The 18,783-nt window shown below is 32.0% G+C and overlaps 2 protein-coding genes, 1 long non-coding RNA gene and 1 pseudogene across 5 annotated transcripts; 2 read left to right on the forward strand and 2 right to left on the reverse strand.

The window, feature by feature from the left end:
• Nucleotides 1-963: 963 nt before the first annotated feature.
• Nucleotides 964-2,375, forward strand: LOC104724760 (uncharacterized). Its single transcript, XR_757767.3, has 3 exons — nt 964-1,104; nt 1,361-1,628; nt 2,098-2,375. It is a non-coding gene; the product is annotated as an uncharacterized LOC104724760 (long non-coding RNA).
• Nucleotides 2,376-4,843: 2,468 nt separating this feature from the next.
• On the forward strand, nt 4,844-5,449 carry LOC104724761 (uncharacterized). Its single transcript, XM_010443307.2, has one exon. The coding sequence runs from the start codon at nt 4,876-4,878 to the stop codon at nt 5,311-5,313; it is 438 nt and encodes a 145-aa protein (XP_010441609.1). The 5' UTR covers nt 4,844-4,875; the 3' UTR covers nt 5,314-5,449.
• Nucleotides 5,450-10,736: 5,287 nt separating this feature from the next.
• LOC104724762 (alkaline ceramidase TOD1) lies at nt 10,737-14,088 on the reverse strand. Of its 2 annotated transcripts, none has more exons than XM_010443308.3 (4): nt 13,589-14,088; nt 13,288-13,494; nt 12,379-12,942; nt 10,737-11,237 (listed from the first exon to the last, which is right to left on the reverse strand). In XM_010443308.3, exons 1-4 carry the CDS (start codon nt 13,845-13,847, stop codon nt 10,873-10,875), a joined length of 1,395 nt encoding a protein of 464 aa, XP_010441610.2. In that variant the 5' UTR covers nt 13,848-14,088; the 3' UTR covers nt 10,737-10,872. The 2 variants fall into 2 exon arrangements, with proteins under 2 accessions (XP_010441610.2, XP_087331654.1); XM_087475528.1 differs by having other exon boundaries at nt 12,379-12,938; nt 13,589-14,085.
• Nucleotides 14,089-16,526: 2,438 nt separating this feature from the next.
• On the reverse strand, nt 16,527-18,540 carry LOC104724763 (protein neprosin-like; annotated as a pseudogene). Its single transcript, XR_015572516.1, has 7 exons — nt 18,433-18,540; nt 18,208-18,294; nt 17,937-18,109; nt 17,662-17,820; nt 17,512-17,565; nt 17,301-17,432; nt 16,527-17,007 (listed from the first exon to the last, which is right to left on the reverse strand). The product of XR_015572516.1 is annotated as a protein neprosin-like (transcript).
• Between the last annotated feature and the right edge of the window lie 243 nt (nt 18,541-18,783).

The following is an 18,783-nucleotide window of genomic DNA, read 5'->3' on the forward strand; positions in this document are numbered from 1 at the left end:
ACAAATTTGAAATAAATATTTATTTTAAAAGAAAAATTACAATCTATACCATTGCTTATATCTGTATCTAAACAATTAATTCTCTCTACCGTTCATATAACCTCATAACTTTTTTTTTTTTATATTAATTATAAAATTAGAAATATCAAATATCCATATAATGTTCACAATTAATAATATAGATAAAAAGAAGATTTTGTCATGATTTAAAACTACGATTCTTATACTTTTTTGTTTGATTTTTTTTTAATTATTTTGAAACATCATATAATATTAGTTATAAAAAATTATTCTTTTTACATGTATTGTAATCTGATTTTTTTTTGATGGACATCTATTAATCAGTTAATATAAAAAGTGTGTTCAAAGTCTCACGTCGACTAAATTTTTAGAGAATGATTCATAATCATATTATAAATGAGATCAGAATGAATCTAAATCTGAATGAGCAGAAATCTTCACTTAATGCGCATTCGAATTTAAAGTTTGTATATAGTTTAATTCAGTTTTTTTAATTGAATTGTTTAATTTTATCACATATAGATATAGTAAAGTTTAAACTTTTAAAAAGTTTATAATATTAGAATTGATATGTCTAACCTTGATAAAAATTGAAAATTATGAATATTTAAACATATTAAAAGTTTAAAATAACAATGACGGATTATAGTATAAGACGGTTGTATGATGGGATGAGTTTGAATCAATATTTTACTAAAAAAAAAAATAATAGTAATATGATTTTTCAATATGGGTTAAATCCTCTTTTTATTATTTTTAACAACATCATATATGTCTAAACAAACTGATTTAGTTTAGATTATGTTATATAAAACTTGTTTTGTGATATACCATAAATTAAAGAGAAATACCCTAGAATGGCACTAATTTGAGTTTTTGTTCCAAAACTAGCACACACGCTCCAATGTTCCAAAACTAGCATTTCTTAATATTGAGTAATTAATAGAGAGAAATATTATTATTTTAAAAATCAAAACCCGATCTCTCTTAGTTTCTTACATTTTTCTCCAGCGAAACTTGATGAAATTTCCGATCAGAGATCTTCATTTCTGATCTCAGATTTTCCCGTGAAGCTTCAATCAGGTACTAAATCCGATGGCTATCATCAATTTCTCTTTCTTCTTCTTCGATTTCAGAGTTTGAAATTGTTGGGTTATCTTTCTTCTTCTTCTATGGATAGCTTCAATCATCGATTTCAGAGTTTGAAATTGTTGAGTTCTCTGAAATTCAGGAAGAAATTGTGACTTATGGCTCTATATAGATGAAATTCAAAGATCTTTGGAATTTAGTTGGTAGATCTTTGAATTAGCTAATGAAATTTTCGTCTTCTTTGTTGTAGAGCGGGAATGGTTTGATTTCTTTCTCGATTGTTTTGATTTGGTCACTGGGTTTGAGTATGGTGATTTCTTCTCTGAAAAAGGTGGAAAAAGCTTGGAACTTGGGGATTTTGTGGAGGTTTTGGTTTTGGATGAGCTTGATTTGGACTGATCTGCTGATTTCTTGATCAAAGAAGTAACAAGTTTTGTGGAATTTGTGAGTTTTGTTCCTATGTGCCCTCATTTGGAGCAGATTAACAGAGAAATTTGTGACCATTTCTGAGCACTCACGTATGCCTTTTCCTCCCTAACTAATCTCAAAAATAGTAGAATTTATAATCCTTGAGATTTTCTCTAAACAAGAGATTAAACATCTATTTTGTAGGAATGGGTTTTAAAGGTTGGATAAGATTTAAGATTCTTATAGACAAAGAAATCAATTATTGATAAAATCTGTGTGTTGATGAAATCTATGGATGCCATGATCCTTTCCAAGATTCACGTTTCTGAAGTAATTATTGGAACACTAACTTAGTAACGTAGCTCCTTCGAACTTCTGAGTCAATGGTACATAATTATAGGTTCTGGCCATTTTTGTGCCTTAATTTCTTCTATCTAGTATTTGGTTTTTATGTACTTGCACTAAGAAAAACGTAAGTGCGTCCACTTTCAAGGAGCTGCATTGTATGTACCTATATTTGATTTTCTCATATGCTTGTCAGTACGTGTTGATATGTTGTCATTTGTTGTGTGAGTGCAGGTACTTTAATACACTCGGCAACAAGAAAATTGAACATTTTGATACTTTACAGTGGTGAATCCACACCTGAAGAAAAAGTTCAAATAGATGTTGGTTTCAGACCTTTATAAAAGTCAAGGTCATTATGGAATGCCTTTCTAAAATTCAAGAATACCTTCCGAAAAACTATGAAATCCTTCCTGATTTTTTTAAAAATGTGTTTTAAAATCTCTTTATATGTGTTTTGTCTTTTTATATCACATTCACATATTACTCCATTAATGATTTAATTTGGTGCACATATTGGTGTTTTACAATGAAGGTAGTAAATAGCAATATCTAGCATGATGTTTTATTTTATTTTTATGAAGGTCTTACTGAAATGCGAAATATGCTTCCTAAACTTTTTGTTGTGCATAAAAATAGTGTAATATAATTGGGTTATCAATAAAAGTTTAAACATATTGTAGTAATGATAGATGTTGTTGGTTTTCAAAGTTACAAGAACAGGAGAAGATACTCTACAAGCTATCAAGGAACCATATATGAATAATGACTTTATGAAAACAAATTTGAATTCATAAAACAAAGAAAAGTTCAACATAAAAACTCAGCATTACTAAACAAAATTGTAAAACATAGAAAGAAAATTCCATTAGTAAAGGGTAATGGTAACATTTTTGTGTTACCCTAGTGTTTACCAATATCCAGATTTTTTATGAAAGTCATCCTGAAATCTAAACTTGTTATGAATATCATCATGAATTCTAAGAATCCTTCCAGAATTGTGTGTAATCCTTCCTGAATTTCACCAATATCACTACTAAGTGACATCATACATTTTCTTGTTGCAACAGTTGCTGATCCTCCTAATGAAACTCCCGGTAAGAATCAAATCCCACAGATTCCCAGTTACCTTTGAACACAATCTAAGCACTCCCTTGACTGAACACAATCTCAACCACAATAGAGAAAAACAAATAAGAAGTCAAACCTTCTCTTCTTTCTTCTTCTTCTTCTCCCGCTCAAATTCCTCAACTATAAGGATCTTCTTCTCTGCTTTGGACTGCAAACTAAGAATACAAAAACATTCCATTCTTAGAAGAATTTCAAAATTCATTGATAATCAATGACGGTGTAAACAGTGAGAATATAAGCATACCATGATTCTGGAATCATGCAACAAACACAATAGCTGATTCGTAAACATCGGGACTAAGAAGCTGCACAGGATATAAAACGATAAGCAAGTCTAACCAGCTCAAATAAGTGAATTCAACAAATTGCAAGAGAGAGAGAGAGATAGAGAGAGAGAGAGAGAGAGCTAATGCCTCTTTCGATATCCAGCTGCTCAAACGCGGAGCCATCTCGATTCGATTGCGCCGAAGAAGAACTCATATATTTTGTGTCGCTCTTCGTGTCCAGTGATGGATTCATAGGTGGTGCTCAGATTGAGATCTGGGTACGGATGAATCGTGTCGGTAGAAGCACAAAAGAAACAACATAAATTCTATTTTATTAACAATTTTTTTTTTCAAAATTAAAGATATTGAAATTTGTGCTAGTTTTGGAACATTTGAAAACATGTGCTAACTGTGGAAGAAAAACTTAAAATTGTGCTATTTTTGTCAATTGCCCTAAATTAAATCCTAGTTGTTCGTATAAGTCAAACATCTATTTCTTATATGAGTTACAAAAATAAAACAGATTTGAATTAAGGGACTATTGTTTCCTATGACATTGTTTCTCATGAATTTGATAAGTGCTACATCGATATGAAATTCAATTGTGGTAGTATGCATATTAATTTTTAATTTACGTGTTACGTATATATTATTTAAGAAAAAAATATATAAATTAAAACGACAAAATATGGAAAGAAAGTAATACACATATTTTGTACAAAAAAATTTAGTCATTTAGTTGTGAATCTTTTATCAAAGCACTCAACATTAATTTTATATGAACTCATCATGCATAGTTCTCAATATTAAACGGGTCTTAACGAGAGTTAAATTGTATTTATAAGAATAATATTTTATCTTCTAATCTTTAAACTATCTATGTTTTTTCCCTTTTGTACTTTACAGAGTTAAGATTTCAGACACCTACTACTACTCATTTCTTAAGACACTAGCCCTTATTTTGAAGTACGAGCTATTTTATCAAAATGGTTTTGATACGAATTTGCAGTGCAAGAATTTCATATTACAATATTCCACTTTTAAATGTTATGGGATCCGAACAACTTATAAAGAATATAAAAACCGAAATCTTTTTGTGAAATAAGACATACTCACAAATATAATATTTTTATTACTTCGTATAATTCTACATTACCGTTTACCAAAACAAGTAAATAAATAAAATATTAAGCTTAAATAATTTACGATATACATAAATTTTAATTTATTAATTTTAAAGTCATATTTTAACTGCATATAAAAAGTATATAAAAAAATTTTAAATACTTATTTTCCAATATCACCTTTTAAATATCTAAACTTATTGAAAAAAACCCTTATCAATTTAGAATTTAGAATCGAAATTTTTTCTTAGTTTATACTGTATTTTTTTTCGTAGATTGTTCTGAACTTAACATTTGTTTTTGCTAATAAATGAGTTTATTCCACGAATTCCTTAACCTACTCAATTTTGTCAAAAATTCCAATTTTATCCTCATCTTCACGCGTTACCCTTTCCTCTAACACAGACCCAATTTCGTTATTTCGTCTCCAAAATTCCCAGCTCTATAAAAAGCCATCAAAAACCCACAAAACTCATCGAATCTCATCAAAAATGTCGTCTCAAGAAACCAAAACAGATCAAAGAGAAGGAGCAGAGATCTGCAATGGCGGATCAAACTGCAAACAAAAAGCCAACGAGATCTTATCGACCATGAATCTACCCAAAGGACTTCTCCCACTAGACGACATGACAGAGATCGGTCACAACAAATCAACCGGTTATGTCTGGATCAAGATCAAGAACAAGGTCCAGCATCGGTTCAAAGCCATCGGGAGAAACGTGTCCTACGACTCGGAAGTAACTGCGTTCGTTGAGAACCGTCGGATGCGTCAGCTTACGGGAATCAAGAGCAAAGAGCTTTTGATTTGGGTTACCATCTCTGAGATCTTTGTTAATGATCAAGATCCATCTAAAATCACTTTTGCTAATCCCACGGGACTGTCACGTACGTTCCCCGTCACTGCTTTTGAAGAAGAAGACCAGAAATGATTTTGTCAACGCTCATTATGATGTTTTGCTTAGCTTAATCATCTAATCTTATGTATTGTTTTCTTTCCAACACATCTGTATTATTTCTTCAATATTCTCAATTAGAGTTTTTAACAAATAATAAAGACAAATAAAACTGTTAATTAATCAATTAAAGACCAGAAACTGCAGAATTTGCAGATCGACACTTCTAAATGGTCGAAACTTATAATTGTAGAGTAATTAATAACATGATTCATTTCTAATTTAATATTTATAGTTTTGACATCATTCATTTCTAAAAGTTTATATATCAACCGGTTTGAAACAAATACTTAAAAAAGTGTAGCAATTTAGGAATCACCATTTTTTCTTACGGTCTGAATGGGTCAAACGCTGCGGTTGTGATTGCGGTTGCAGAAGATTGCGGAAGCGGGCGATTGCGATTTCAAGTGTTATTAAGCGTTTTGAACATCTGATTTAGCGGTTTAAAATTGGTGCGTTTGCGGGAGGTTTATGACTGGTTGACCAGCGGGTACAATAGTGGTTGGAACATAATAAATGTGATATCTAATATATAAATGTTTAAAAACACCAAAAATTTTATGAAACTTGATTTATAATTAAAATTTACTAAAATAATAATTATTCAAAAAAAAAAGTTTCATATTGAAATACTTATTCCTTTATGCATTTGGCTTTTCACCAAAAATTTAATCAAGTAATTTGATAAATGACAAAACATATGCTTTAGATCGTAGATCTTTTCTCTTTTCTCTTAGATCATGAGTCAGTAGTTGCATCGGTAGGAATGGTCAAGTGAGAGTTGAGAAAAGTCACTGGTGATTTGTTTTAATATTTTTCACAAATAATCTTATTTTCTTAAATTTCTGATGAAATACTATATTTATTTAGATTTTTTGAACTTATGTGTGATGTGCCATTAAATTTACATCAAGTTTTCCGAGTTATTGTTAATTGGAATATTATTTTCTTATAATTGTTTATTTTATAATCTCTGCAATCGTATCCGTACTTCATTTTCTCCCATCCTTAATGATTAAAATGGTTAGATAGAAAATATAACAAATTTTTTTTTTCATTATCATTGATTTCTTTTAAGTTTTTTACAAAAAAAAAAAAAAAAAAAAATCCAACCGCAATCGCCCGCAACAGCAAACGCTTGGGGGAATCAGCTTTTGGAATTCAGTGGTTTAGAGCGGTTGGAAGCGATTAGGAACGACTGGAAGCGGTTTGTGTGATTGGTTCCAATCACTAGCAACCGCTACCACCCGCAAACGCTGCATTTGTGGGAGGTAGCGGGAGAACTAGTCAACACCTTAGTTTCGAGAGATTTTCTAAGGTTTAATAAAGAGAATGACTTTTTATAGTTTTTTTTGAGTTCTTAACTTTTTTTTCTAGAACAAGAACTGGTATTAGAGTCAAAATAGAAATCGAGTAAAAGAAAAACCATGAGTGAAATTGCTATAATTGCAGAAAAACCACAAGAATTTTTTTTTTCTATTCAATGTCCTATGTTGAACTCTACAAACTATATTGTATGGTCTATGGGAATGAGAATTTGTCTTAGAGTTCATGAAGTCTACGATATTATCAAAGAAGAAACAACGGACGCTGAGAAGAATTATATGGCAACCATTCTTCTGTTCTAGTCAATACCTGAGGCACTTATCCTGCAAGTAGGAAAGTTAGATGTAGCAAGGAAGGTGTGGGACGCTATAAAAGCCAGACATATGGAAGCAGAAAGAGTCAAAGAAGCAAAACTACAAATTTTCATGGCAGAGTTTAACCGTATTAAAATGAAGGATTCTGAAATTATTGACGCTTTTGCAGGAAAGCTATCTGAGATAGCATCAAAATCAGCTGCTTTAGGAGCAATCATTGAAGAATCAAAGCTGGTTAAAAAGTTTCTTAAGAGTCTTCCTCGGACAAAATTCATACATATAGTGACGTCCCTTGAGCAAGTATTAGATATTTATACTACCACCTTTGAAGACATTATAGGTCGACTAAAGACTTATGAAGAGCGTATTTTTGAAGAAGCCGAAAAAAGCACATGACAGTCAAAACAAATTGATGTATTCTAACGTGGAGAATCAAAGTCAAGATTTCAATGGTGACTACAGAGGCAGAGGACGTGGAAGCCGTTTTAATTCAAGAGGAAGAGGTCGTGGACGATTCAATAATGAAAGAGACCAGTTAAGAATTGTGGATTTGACTAAAATTATGTGCTTCCGGTGTGACAAGACGGGTCACTATGCATCTAGTTGCCCTGATCGCTTACTGAAATTGCAGGAAGTTCAGGAAAGTAGTAATGATGAGACCATGAAAACAGATGAGCTCATGATGGATGAAGTGGTATACTTGAACGAGAAGAATTGCATACCAAGTAAGTATGAATCCAACACTAACGAGGAGAATGTCTGGTACCTTGATAACGGAGGATCTAACCATGTGACAGACGATCATAGATATTTTGATAAAATTGACAGCTTTGTTACGGGAAAAGTGAGGTTTGGCGATGACTCCCTTATTGACATCAAAGGGAAAGGTTCAATCTCTATTATAGATTTGAATTGTGAATCAAGAGTAATGACAAATGTCTACTTTATTCTAGATCTCAAGAGTAACATTATTAGCCTAGGTCATGAATCACCTGACAATGCATGACTACAAAGGAAAACTACTCGTCAAAACAGTAAGATCAAAGAACTGCTTGTACAAGGTTTGCATGGGAGTAAGAAATACTGCAAAACTACACTTGACTATCAGAGAATCGAGCAGATGGCACGCTAGGTTGGGACATATTAATCTTGACACCATCAAGTCAATGTTTTAGAAAGAGCTTGTTTAAGGAGTACCTCATGTTGCTTTTGCCAAAGAAATATGCAGCTCTTGTTTACTAAGAAAGCAAAAAAGGCAAGTCTTTCCTCAAGCTACTACGTATAGGGCAACTAAGGTACTTGAATTGATACACGGAGATCTCTACGGTCCGATAACACCATGTGCGCCGGCTGGAAACTGGTACATTTTTTTCCTTATTAATGACTACTCTAGGTATATGTTGACTATTCTACTGAAGGAGAAAAGTGATGTGTTTGGAAAATTCAAGATATGCAAGAAGATAGTTGAACAAAAATGTGGTGGTATCATTAAAACCTTCAGAACAGATAGAGGATGTGAGTTTGTGTCACAAGAGTTCCACTCATTTTGTGATGAAGTTGGCATACAAAGACATCTTACTACTCCATACACCCCACAACAAAACGGTGTGGTTGAAAGACGAAATAGAACGGTGTTAGAGATGACAAGAAGTGTTATGAAGCATATGCGTCTGCCAAGCTATCTATGGAGAGAAGAAGTACGACACTCTACCTATGTCTTGAACAGAGTAGCTACGAGAGCAGTGAAGGACAGAACACCATATGAGTGTTTTCAGAGCAAAAAGCCTAATATTGATCACTTACAAATTTTTGGCTGCATTTGTTATGCAAAAGTGGATAAACCTTATCTAAAGAAGTTAGATGATAGGTCACGAATGCTTGTTCACCTTGGAATTGAACCAGGGTCTAAAGCATACCGACTTCTTGAGCCACAATCACAGAGGATAGTGGTAAGCAAGGATGTTATGTTTGATGAATCTAAAGGATGGAACTGGAAGTATAATAACTTGAAGCAAGAAAGTGATGGAAGCTTCAATATTGCCTTTGGAGTTTCTGGAAACCGTGGGATACAAGAAGGACAAGAGAATGCTACAAAGACTGAAACAGAGGAATTAACAGAGAAAACTACAGAGAAAATTGCAGAGGAACTGCAGAAATAGATAATGCGAGTGTGACAGGTGTTGAAACTGAAGACTCAACATAAGAATGAAGGGCTGAATAACCAACCTATTCTAAGGAGGACAACAAGGGATATTGTCAAACCTAAATATCTAGAAGATTATGTCCTTTTGGCCAAAGAAGAAGAAGCATTATTGTTTTGTCTAAACAATGAGCCGAGGAATTTTAATGAAGCAAAAGACTCAAAGGAGTGGAGACTTGCATGTGAAGATGAGATTAAATCCATCAAAAGAAATCAAACTTGGATCTTGTTGATTTACCAGTTGGAGCTAAACCAATCGACTTGAAGTGGGTTTTTAAGCTCAAACGTAACTTTGATGGCAGTATCAACAAGTACAAGGCTAGACTTGTTGCCAAAGGATATGTACAACGATATGGGGTTGATTTTGAGAAAGTCTTTGCTGCAACAGTCCGGATAGAGATAATACAACTTCTCATTAATCTTGCATCAAACGGATAGGAGATACATCATTTGATGTTAAGACAGCCTTTCTTCATGGTGAACTAAAAGAAACTGTGTATTTCTCGCAGCCTGACGGTTTTGAAGAAAAAGGCAGAGAGGATAAGGTTTATAAGCTTAACAATGCTTTTTACGGGTTAAGACAAGCTCCGCGAGCATGAAACAATAAAATGAATCAAATTCTGATGGATTTACAGTTCAAAAAATGCTCTAAGGAACCATCAATTTAGAGAAGAGAGGTACGTGAACAACTTTTGGTTCTAGCAGTCTATGTTGATGATATATTTGTAACAGGGACGAGTTTATGCATCATTGATGAGTTCAAAAAGGAGATTTCTTCGAAGTTCGATATGAGTGATCTCGGAAAACTGACGTACTATCTAGGGATCGAAGTACTGTAGTATGATGGAGGTATTATGTTAAGCCAGAAATGCTATGCACTGAAGATTCTTGAAGATGCTGGAATGAAGAACTGCAATCCGGTTCATACACCAATGGAGACCAGAATATAGTTGTCTAAATATGAGGATGAAATCGAGATAGGCGCCACAATATTCAGGAAAAATGTTGGATGTTTTCGATACTTACTTCACACGAGACCTGACTTGTCATACGCTATTGGAGTTTTAAGTCAATATATGCAAGAGTCCAAGACAACCTCATAGAGTGGTCATGAAGCAATGCTTAAGATATCTACAAGGAACTACTGCTCTTGGTTTAGTGTTGAAACGATCAGTGGCATAGATACCAAGACTGATTGGTTATATTTTTATCAAGGATAAACTATATGATCTTACTAAATTATATGCCCTTATTTTTTTTTCAAAATTGGATGCCACAAGCGGCTGCTTCTTTTTCTATTACTATTGCACCAGCCATATGCGTACCCATCTTCAAATTTAGAGTGTCCTGGATTCTTGAGTGTGCAAAGTCTATTTCCAACCAAACGATCAAGAAACTTCATTTTTGCTTCACCGTGCCATCTATGATTGTGATCTCGCCAAAGAGTCTGAGCGGGTTATAGTCTACTTGTGTTAAAATGTCACAACTCGTAACGTAGATGCCGAGTGAATTTTCCATTCCACATTCTAAAAGTTCAGATGTTATTGTGATCTCAAAAATATTCCAATTGTGCTCATCAATGTGATAAATAACACATAATTATGTACATACAGTGACACATAAGTACAATTTGGTAAACCTGTAAATGATATTATACTGACCAGTTAATATATATATCGGATTCAATGGTGAGATTCACCCCCACATATCCATGAGATAACTCTTACAGCTACTAGTATTAAGAGACCAAGTGTCATGATCTAACCATCTTCTTCTCTTCTGTGTTTTCCTCAACGATAATTGATTATGTTCTTCTTCTTGTTCCTCGTACGTAGATGTCTCGATCCTCTTGAGATTGTGTCTGTATTCAACAACTACTTGCTCAAACACTTCCACCTCAAACATGTTCATTTTCACCTTAGGGTTTACGTGATCCCTCACAAATGCAAACGCTAATTGGTCTCGTGGGTTAAACGCTTCTAACTCGTTGAACATGAAGCACGAGAATAGGTTGCTTCTTATTCCGTGTCTTCTCAGTATCAGCGCACTATCTGGTACATCTATATTTCAAATAACATTTAACATGACAAATCAGATTTCCAAATAACGTTAATTAAGATCTAATGAATAAAACTTATAAAGAGCGTATCACGCTATATAACAAAATGGAAATAAAATTGACGTAATAATCGTCTCCTTGGACCGTCCAAAACCATCGAACAACTTGCCTTTGGGACCCAAACTTGATCTTAAAAATATTTCTTTCGCTATCTCATAATGCAATTGATGTGTTATATGGGACCACGTCGTGATTCTTTGATTGCAACTATGATTTTATTTTATCTCTTACACGAATATGTCCAACAAACAAAGATATCTACAGCTAGAAACAAGCAACAACACTAGTTTCATTAACATATTATCCAAAGAAATTATGTTGTTGTAAATTGTAGTCGCAATGTTATTATGCAATTGGAAATTATATTAATACTTCGTTATTTCTCTACGGATTGGGATTGAATATAATTATAGAAAGTATGGTTTTCATGATTACCCGTGAATCCAATTTTCAAAAGCCACGGGTAAAAAGACCATAACCTAACCAACTAAAGCAAATCTTCATGCATAAGACATGACTCCTTAGTCTTTATTGCAAAGTAACATAAGAGTATACCAACATTCTAGACAAAGAAAGGTATATGTTTTGATGTAAAAAAAAAAAAAAAAGGTATATGTTTTTCTAAAGATATTTACCTTAATATTATTTTAACACTGTATGGATGATCGAACTATTTTTTTCTTAATTATACAGAAAATCAACATTACACCATAAAGTTATATATATTAAATTTTAAAAGACATGTTATCGTATCACCATAAAGTTATATATACATTCATTACAATTTATGAATGTAAACTCAAACAAAAGCAAAGATAAAGTCTATGATCATACTAATATTAGTTTGCAAACAAATGATCATCATAAGCTTGCAGAATAAACTTATAACATGATTGAGTCTATACTATCTAATTATGCATGATGTAGATAAACGCACAACTAACAATTAATACTTTTTTCGTAGTAGAACCTTGCCTAACTACCTATATACGGCGGGTAAAGAAAACTAATATATCATTAATTAACCATAGAAAAATAAAAGCTTTTAATTAGTTATGATTTGGGGAAGATTTTATTATTACCTGTGGGATACGGCAACTTATGAGAGCTCCAAGGCTTCAAGCCATGCTCACAATAAGTCTCCATTTGCATCCTAAGTCCATCGACATCGCCCCATTTCTTCCACCTCGCGGTAGCCATCGCTTCCTCCATTGTATTTACAAAAAATGGATGTTTAGATATCGCCATATCGGCTTCAGGCACTACTAGCATCGAATGAATTAGAAGTAGCGGATCGATCATAAGCTGAATTTTTGCGTCGACCCATATACTGAACTTTGAGTTTGGAAACAATCTATGTATTAAATACTTTGGTATAACACCGTTCATTGCCGGGTTAAGGTATAGACTCTCGGATTTAGATATTTTGATGATCCTCCATGCGCCGACTCTATAATCTCTTGGACTATTTCTCGGGATGACGTTGTGGTGGAAGAGTGAGTTTAAGGTTTTATCGTCAATGAACATGTAGAAGCAAACAGTTTCTAAGGTTTTAACTCCAAGTCCCACTGGTTGTCTAATCTTGTCATGATCGTTAAAAATTGCTGATGCAACTACTAGTCCACATTTCTCCATCTCAACTCTATCTACCAAAACAATAGAGGAAAACAACTTAAATCAAATTTTTGTATGTCATTAGAGAAATAGTAAAAATTCATTACTAATTTAGTAAACAAGTGATGTCAGTGAAATATCATGAAACAAAACAAGCGTTACGTCTATGGTTTTTAAATTTTGAAAAAATGCTTAAAAAGATTTTGTCTAATACAGTATATCAAACTACATAATTATGCCGTTATGATCCTGATTTTCTCCGGTTTACTCGGTGTTTTGAGTTTTGACTTTTTACTAAGGATAAAATGAGCATAAACCGGTACTGGTTCAACCGGTTAGCATTTTCTTTAAAAAAACTTGAATAATGATAATCTCACCGGAGTTGCTGACCGGAAAATCTTTGAAGAAGCCGCATGGAACTTCGACGTCAATGTTGGAATGATTGTAATAAGAAAATCTTTTCCGAGTACTAAAATTTCCACCGAAACTCTCACTTTTTCCGTTAATGTATCTCAAATTTTCTTGTGATGATGATGATGAATCGCTCAAGATACTCTCTATCTCCTTCAACACTGTCCAGTAATCTGATTCACATAAAAAAAATCAAGATCATTACACAAATAATAAAAAATTAAAGAATAGAATAAAGATCAAGTAATGGGAAAATTGTTAATTTACCTGAGAAGAAAAGAGGAGAAGAACAAGAAGATCGGTGAGTGGGAAGAGCGTATTTGTGTTCACCATAAGAAGAAGGATAAGAGAAAAGTTTTGGTTGAATCGGATCGAACGGCGAATATCGAAAGACGCATTGGTTTCTTGAGAGAGATACGTAGAGGAAAAGAAAAAGAGTAGTGAATAAGTAGACAAGAGAAAAACAGAGGAGCTTTGATCGTGCATAGAGCGATGGAGATAGTGTGGTTGTGATGAATTTTCCCATCGGAAATAAGAGAGATTTTTTTATGGTTTACTATTTGTTTTTCATTTTGGTGACAGTGATTGGTGTGTTGAAGAGAGAAGAGAGGATCTTCACTTGAGTTTGTGCTGATGAGATTATAAACTGAAAGTTAGAAACTCTAGCAGGTTTTTAAGGTAAAAACGTAACAAAAAAAATATTTATTTTTATTATTATGATGTAAATTTTTGGAAGAAAAAGAAACTTATTGTGCTGACCTGTTATTAAAAATTAATGAGTGGTTCTAATAGCAATTTAAAGCGAGGTGGGATGTAATGATCACCATTAGACCGTCGCTCTCTATACAATTCCATAGCATCATCAACATGTAATGTAAAGTTTTATGACCATGCAGTTGTTGAGGCTCTGGCTGTCAAGATTTATCACTACAATTGCAACTTCAAACCAGCCAGAACCCTCAGCGAATCAAGTAGACTCGCACAACACTAAAAGTTGTATGAGTTTTGTATATGTCTCGGGGAGTCTTTGGTTATAGGTTCTCTGGGAGATCACGCTAAGCAACAAAAAAAGAAGATGGACAAAGATGATAATACTAGAGGTGTAACAACAAACTCATCTCTGTTATTTTCTTATTTATTTGATGGGCTTCGGCCGAACCTTTGATGTCAGGAGTCATGACCAAATAATTTGATAAGCTCATATTTTGTAGATCAGAAACCAAACCTTGAACCATGGTTCTGTCCAAATAGCCGTATTAAACCCTGTCCGGAGCCAATTGTATTCATGATCATAAGTGATGATTCCCTTTTTCGTTTATGTCTTTCAACATCAATAAATTAAGGCATCACACCATTTTCTGACTGAAATTACTGACTGCTAAGATCTGAAGCATCGAAGGGATCAATTCTTTGATCTTTTAATCGCGGGATAAATTTATGATTCGAGTTTGACGACATAAAGTAGACAGAATTTGCCAATGGTAAAATATAATAGTGAATTAGGAAATATCTCGTGCTATAAAGCACAGATCAACATTGTTTCCCAAAAACAGAGCCGGCCAAGACACAAATTATATAGGTTTATAATCAGCCCTATTTCACATAAATTTTGTTTAGCCTAATGGTCTAAGCAGTGGAAATGAGTCTAAGATGTTATGAGTTCGACTCTCAAAACTCTTATTTATGTTTTCATTAAAAAAAAATTTCAACAGACCTAAAAATAGGGGTGTGCATTTCGGTTTGGTTTATTCGGTTTTGCTAAAACTCTAACCAAACTCAACTGAAGTTAGTTTGTTTTGGTTTGTGTTCGGGTCTGTTTATGTTTGGTTCGGTTTGGTTTTAGTTTGGTTCGGTTTTAATTCGGTTTAAAAATCAAATAATGTAACAAAATAAAATTGATTATGGTTTTATAATAGTTAATTAATCAAATAAATTAGAAAAGCTAGAAAAATAAAATTAATACCTAATATTAAATATAATTAAATCTATATGTATATTTAGTTAATTTTATTAGAAAAGTTAAAATAAAGTAAAATAGAAACCAAATGCAAGTACTAATAAGTAAGATCACATATTTATAATTTTAAGAATATTATTAATTAATATAATAAACACATTGGGTTATTGGTTCAGTTCGGTTTTAAACTGAACCTAACCAAACCATTTGGATTGAGAAGAACCATAACCGAATGGTTGGAGTGTAGGATTGGGTTTGGTTTGGGTCGATTTGAATTCAGTTGGTTCAGTTTGGTTTGGTTTGGTTCGGTTTAAAAGTCCACCCCAAACCATAATTCTCTGCGAAGACTCTGCCCAAAAATATAATATAATAATAAAAATTATCGTTATATTTGTTTTACAAAATTAATTTATTTGGAATATTATTTATTTTTAATATTATAGTTGTTTGGTAAATCTACATATATCTTTTTTAATACTATTTTTTTAGAATATTACAGTATTTTAATTTCTCTAATGTATATTATCTTTTTATTTTGTTTGTTTATTGTACTTGCATCATTATTTTGTGAAATATTTTAAAGTAGTAATTCTAATATTCTTATTGTGAGTAAATAAAATTTATTAATTTATCAACCAAATAAATTTAGTTTTACCAACCCGCCGATTTGGAACATTCAATCATACATTTTTTCTTCAAAGATTGAGTAATATATTTTCGTTTTTAAAAATTCAAATCATAACAAATGCCGAATAAATTCTACATGTTTATTTATCATATGTATTATATGATAATTCAAAAAACAATTATAAATAAAATAAAAGAAAGATGATAGAAGAATCATAATTTAAAATCTTAACAAAAAATCTTCCAAATATAGTGATTAAAAATAATCATATTGTATACTTAATACAAAATCTTACTTTTTAAAATTTTGATTGGCTTACAATTTTTTAAAATTAAATAGTAATTTTCGTCCATAATTAATTAGAGAGATAAAAAAATTTTTTTAGAAATTAATAATTATTTAAAATATTTTGTCAGTTTAATATTAAAATTATATTTTTATCCTTACTGAATAATTAAACATTTGTTTTAAGACCAATGGCATGACAATGTAATTTTTTTTACAAATTATAGGATTAGTTTCACATTTGTACTTCTCAATTAATATAGTAGGATATAAAAGAATGGTTATAAATAATAAAAATAAATGGTCATACAAAATAACATGCATGTGTATTAATTTTGAGTAGAATCTGTATGCAAATTTCATATTATTTATTTAGAATATTTTTTTTAAATGTCAAGTTTAACAATTACATTTGCAATGTTAAACTCCACAAGAATTTCCTCCCGGGCCACCATAATTGAAAAAGAAACCGAGTAGAGTACGATGGAATGGTTTTACTGAACCAATTCTTAGCCCATAACAATTTGGACTATCTAGGAACTTCTCCATATGAAAAGAATCGATTTTACGCTGCTCGTAGTTGGAATTTAAGGCTTCAATATTTGTAAACATTGCTGATGCTTTTCGGTCTCCAGTTGGAAATTTACCATTACCCATTGGAGGGCTTGAACCTGAAGGAGAAGCCTTAACCACACCTCCAACTCCAACTACATTTGCACCATTATTTAAAAGGTTAAATAACTCTTTTGGCCAATAACCAATATCTACGTTAGGTTTTGACAACAGTGTTATCCACCAGTTTTCTGTTTGTTTATCCTGTTTACGTATCAAAAGAGACAAAACAAATTTATGTGATAATAAAATAAATGTATTAAATGAAATATGTGCTAAATTGATAATCATGTTATTTTAAAGGCAAAGTATTTATTGCATACTACACATGTTATACCATTATATTCAAATACATCAATCACTAAGTTTTTGTTGGGTAAAAAACTTGCATAAGAATTTTGAAAAAAAACAAAAAAAACAACTAATGGACATAGTAAAGAAAACCTTCAAACTTTTTAGTAAGAAAATGGGAATCGTATATTAAATTAAGAAAATACTTGATGGATGGAACAACGCAACCAGACAGGGACTCCTGGCTTAAGGTCAAAGGGTTCGACTAAGGGAACCTCATGCGAGACTTGAACAAACCCTGGACAACCAGTATTGTAACATCCTTTCCCATCTTTACCCTATAAAATCCATATTGTCTATTTTATATGTTAAGGATTTTAATATATACATTTTATACACAATTAACGAAATTCATACATGCCAAAATCCATATGACCAAACACGTCCATCACCGAATACACTTGGATTTATCTGTCAAAAAGTACTTGCATAGTTTACTATATAACCCAATATTAATGAATTGATAAAAAAAACAAAAAAAAAACCAATTAAATGTAAAAAACGTACCATAAAACCTGTTGAGATAAAATTGACCTCTTTATCCGATCCACTGCCTATATATATTTCACTATATGAGGCTTCATCATTACTGATGTTTAACGCATAACCATTAAACCAAGCTTCTATACCACGAAATGGACCATTATTTGACCGTACTCTAGCAATCTACCAAGTACCAGTTAGAAAGACATACAAATGTGTGTATATATTTTTATTTAAAAGTAAATATACTTTTTAAAAATTATTAGATTTATTAATTAGGAGAGAGGATAAATGCTTACATGTGCTTCAGGGCGATCATGTGACAGCGGATGGAAATATTGTGGGTTTGTTATGTAATCTTTTGAATTTCTTAATATAGGAACAGTTCCGTCTGGACATCTAATTTTCTTCTATATGTTTTGTTGTTGTCGGTTGGATTCTTAAATTCAGATCTTGAAACTGATGGTTTCATCTTTAAAAAAAACAATATTGCATACAGTGAAATTTAGATTCACATTTTATGAAAATAATTATGTACGTAGGAGAAGAATTTCTCAAACATCTACGCACCTGGATTGTGTGGTTTTTGAGTAACGGATGATCAAGTCCTGGTTGATTGTAAATATCAATGCAATCGTACGTTACGTTTTCACTTATCTGCCAATGCCCCAGAAAAAAGTTAAGATTTCTATGACAAAATATAACAAGACAATAGATGTTATAAAAAACAGAAAACTAGACGATGACGAACTTAATCCATGAGGTGTTTCTCAAGTTTCTTATTTTAAAGCTGACCTGAAAAGACTTGAGAGGCAACATACTGTGACCGGAACGAACAAGGGCTGCTGAGAACAAAAGAAGTAAAAGATTCATAATAAGAGCCATTATAATTTCTGTAGACATTTTATTACTTTTCTTTTCTCGAGATTGAGAAGACTGTTATTTATATACATACCGTTGTCTAGAAGAGAAAAGCAATATAATTAGATTATTTTAAACAAGCAATATAATTACTATGTTTGACTACTTTAAGAAAGAATTTTTAAGGTAATGTATTTATTATATATTCTAACTACAACTATTATGGAAAAACATTATATACAAAAATTATGGGCTTTTAGTAAATAGAGTATCATTATTGCTTAA

Source organism: Camelina sativa, chromosome 11 (genome assembly GCF_030686135.1).
Source record: "Camelina sativa cultivar CO46 ecotype springtype chromosome 11, ASM3068613v1".
NCBI classification, from domain to species: Eukaryota; Viridiplantae; Streptophyta; class Magnoliopsida; order Brassicales; family Brassicaceae; genus Camelina; species Camelina sativa.

Coding starts and splice junctions, on each gene's coding strand:
- LOC104724761 (XM_010443307.2), top strand. CDS start 4,876: ATGTCGTCTCAAGAAACCAAAACAGATCAAAGAGAAGGAGCAGAGATC.
- LOC104724762 (XM_010443308.3), bottom strand. CDS start 13,847: ATGGGAAAATTCATCACAACCACACTATCTCCATCGCTCTATGCACGA. Junction 13,495..13,588: donor TTCTCCTCTTTTCTTCTCAG/GTAAATTAACAA, acceptor TATGTGAATCAG/ATTACTGGACAGTGTTGAAG. Junction 12,943..13,287: donor TTTTCCGGTCAGCAACTCCG/GTGAGATTATCA, acceptor TTGTTTTGGTAG/ATAGAGTTGAGATGGAGAAA.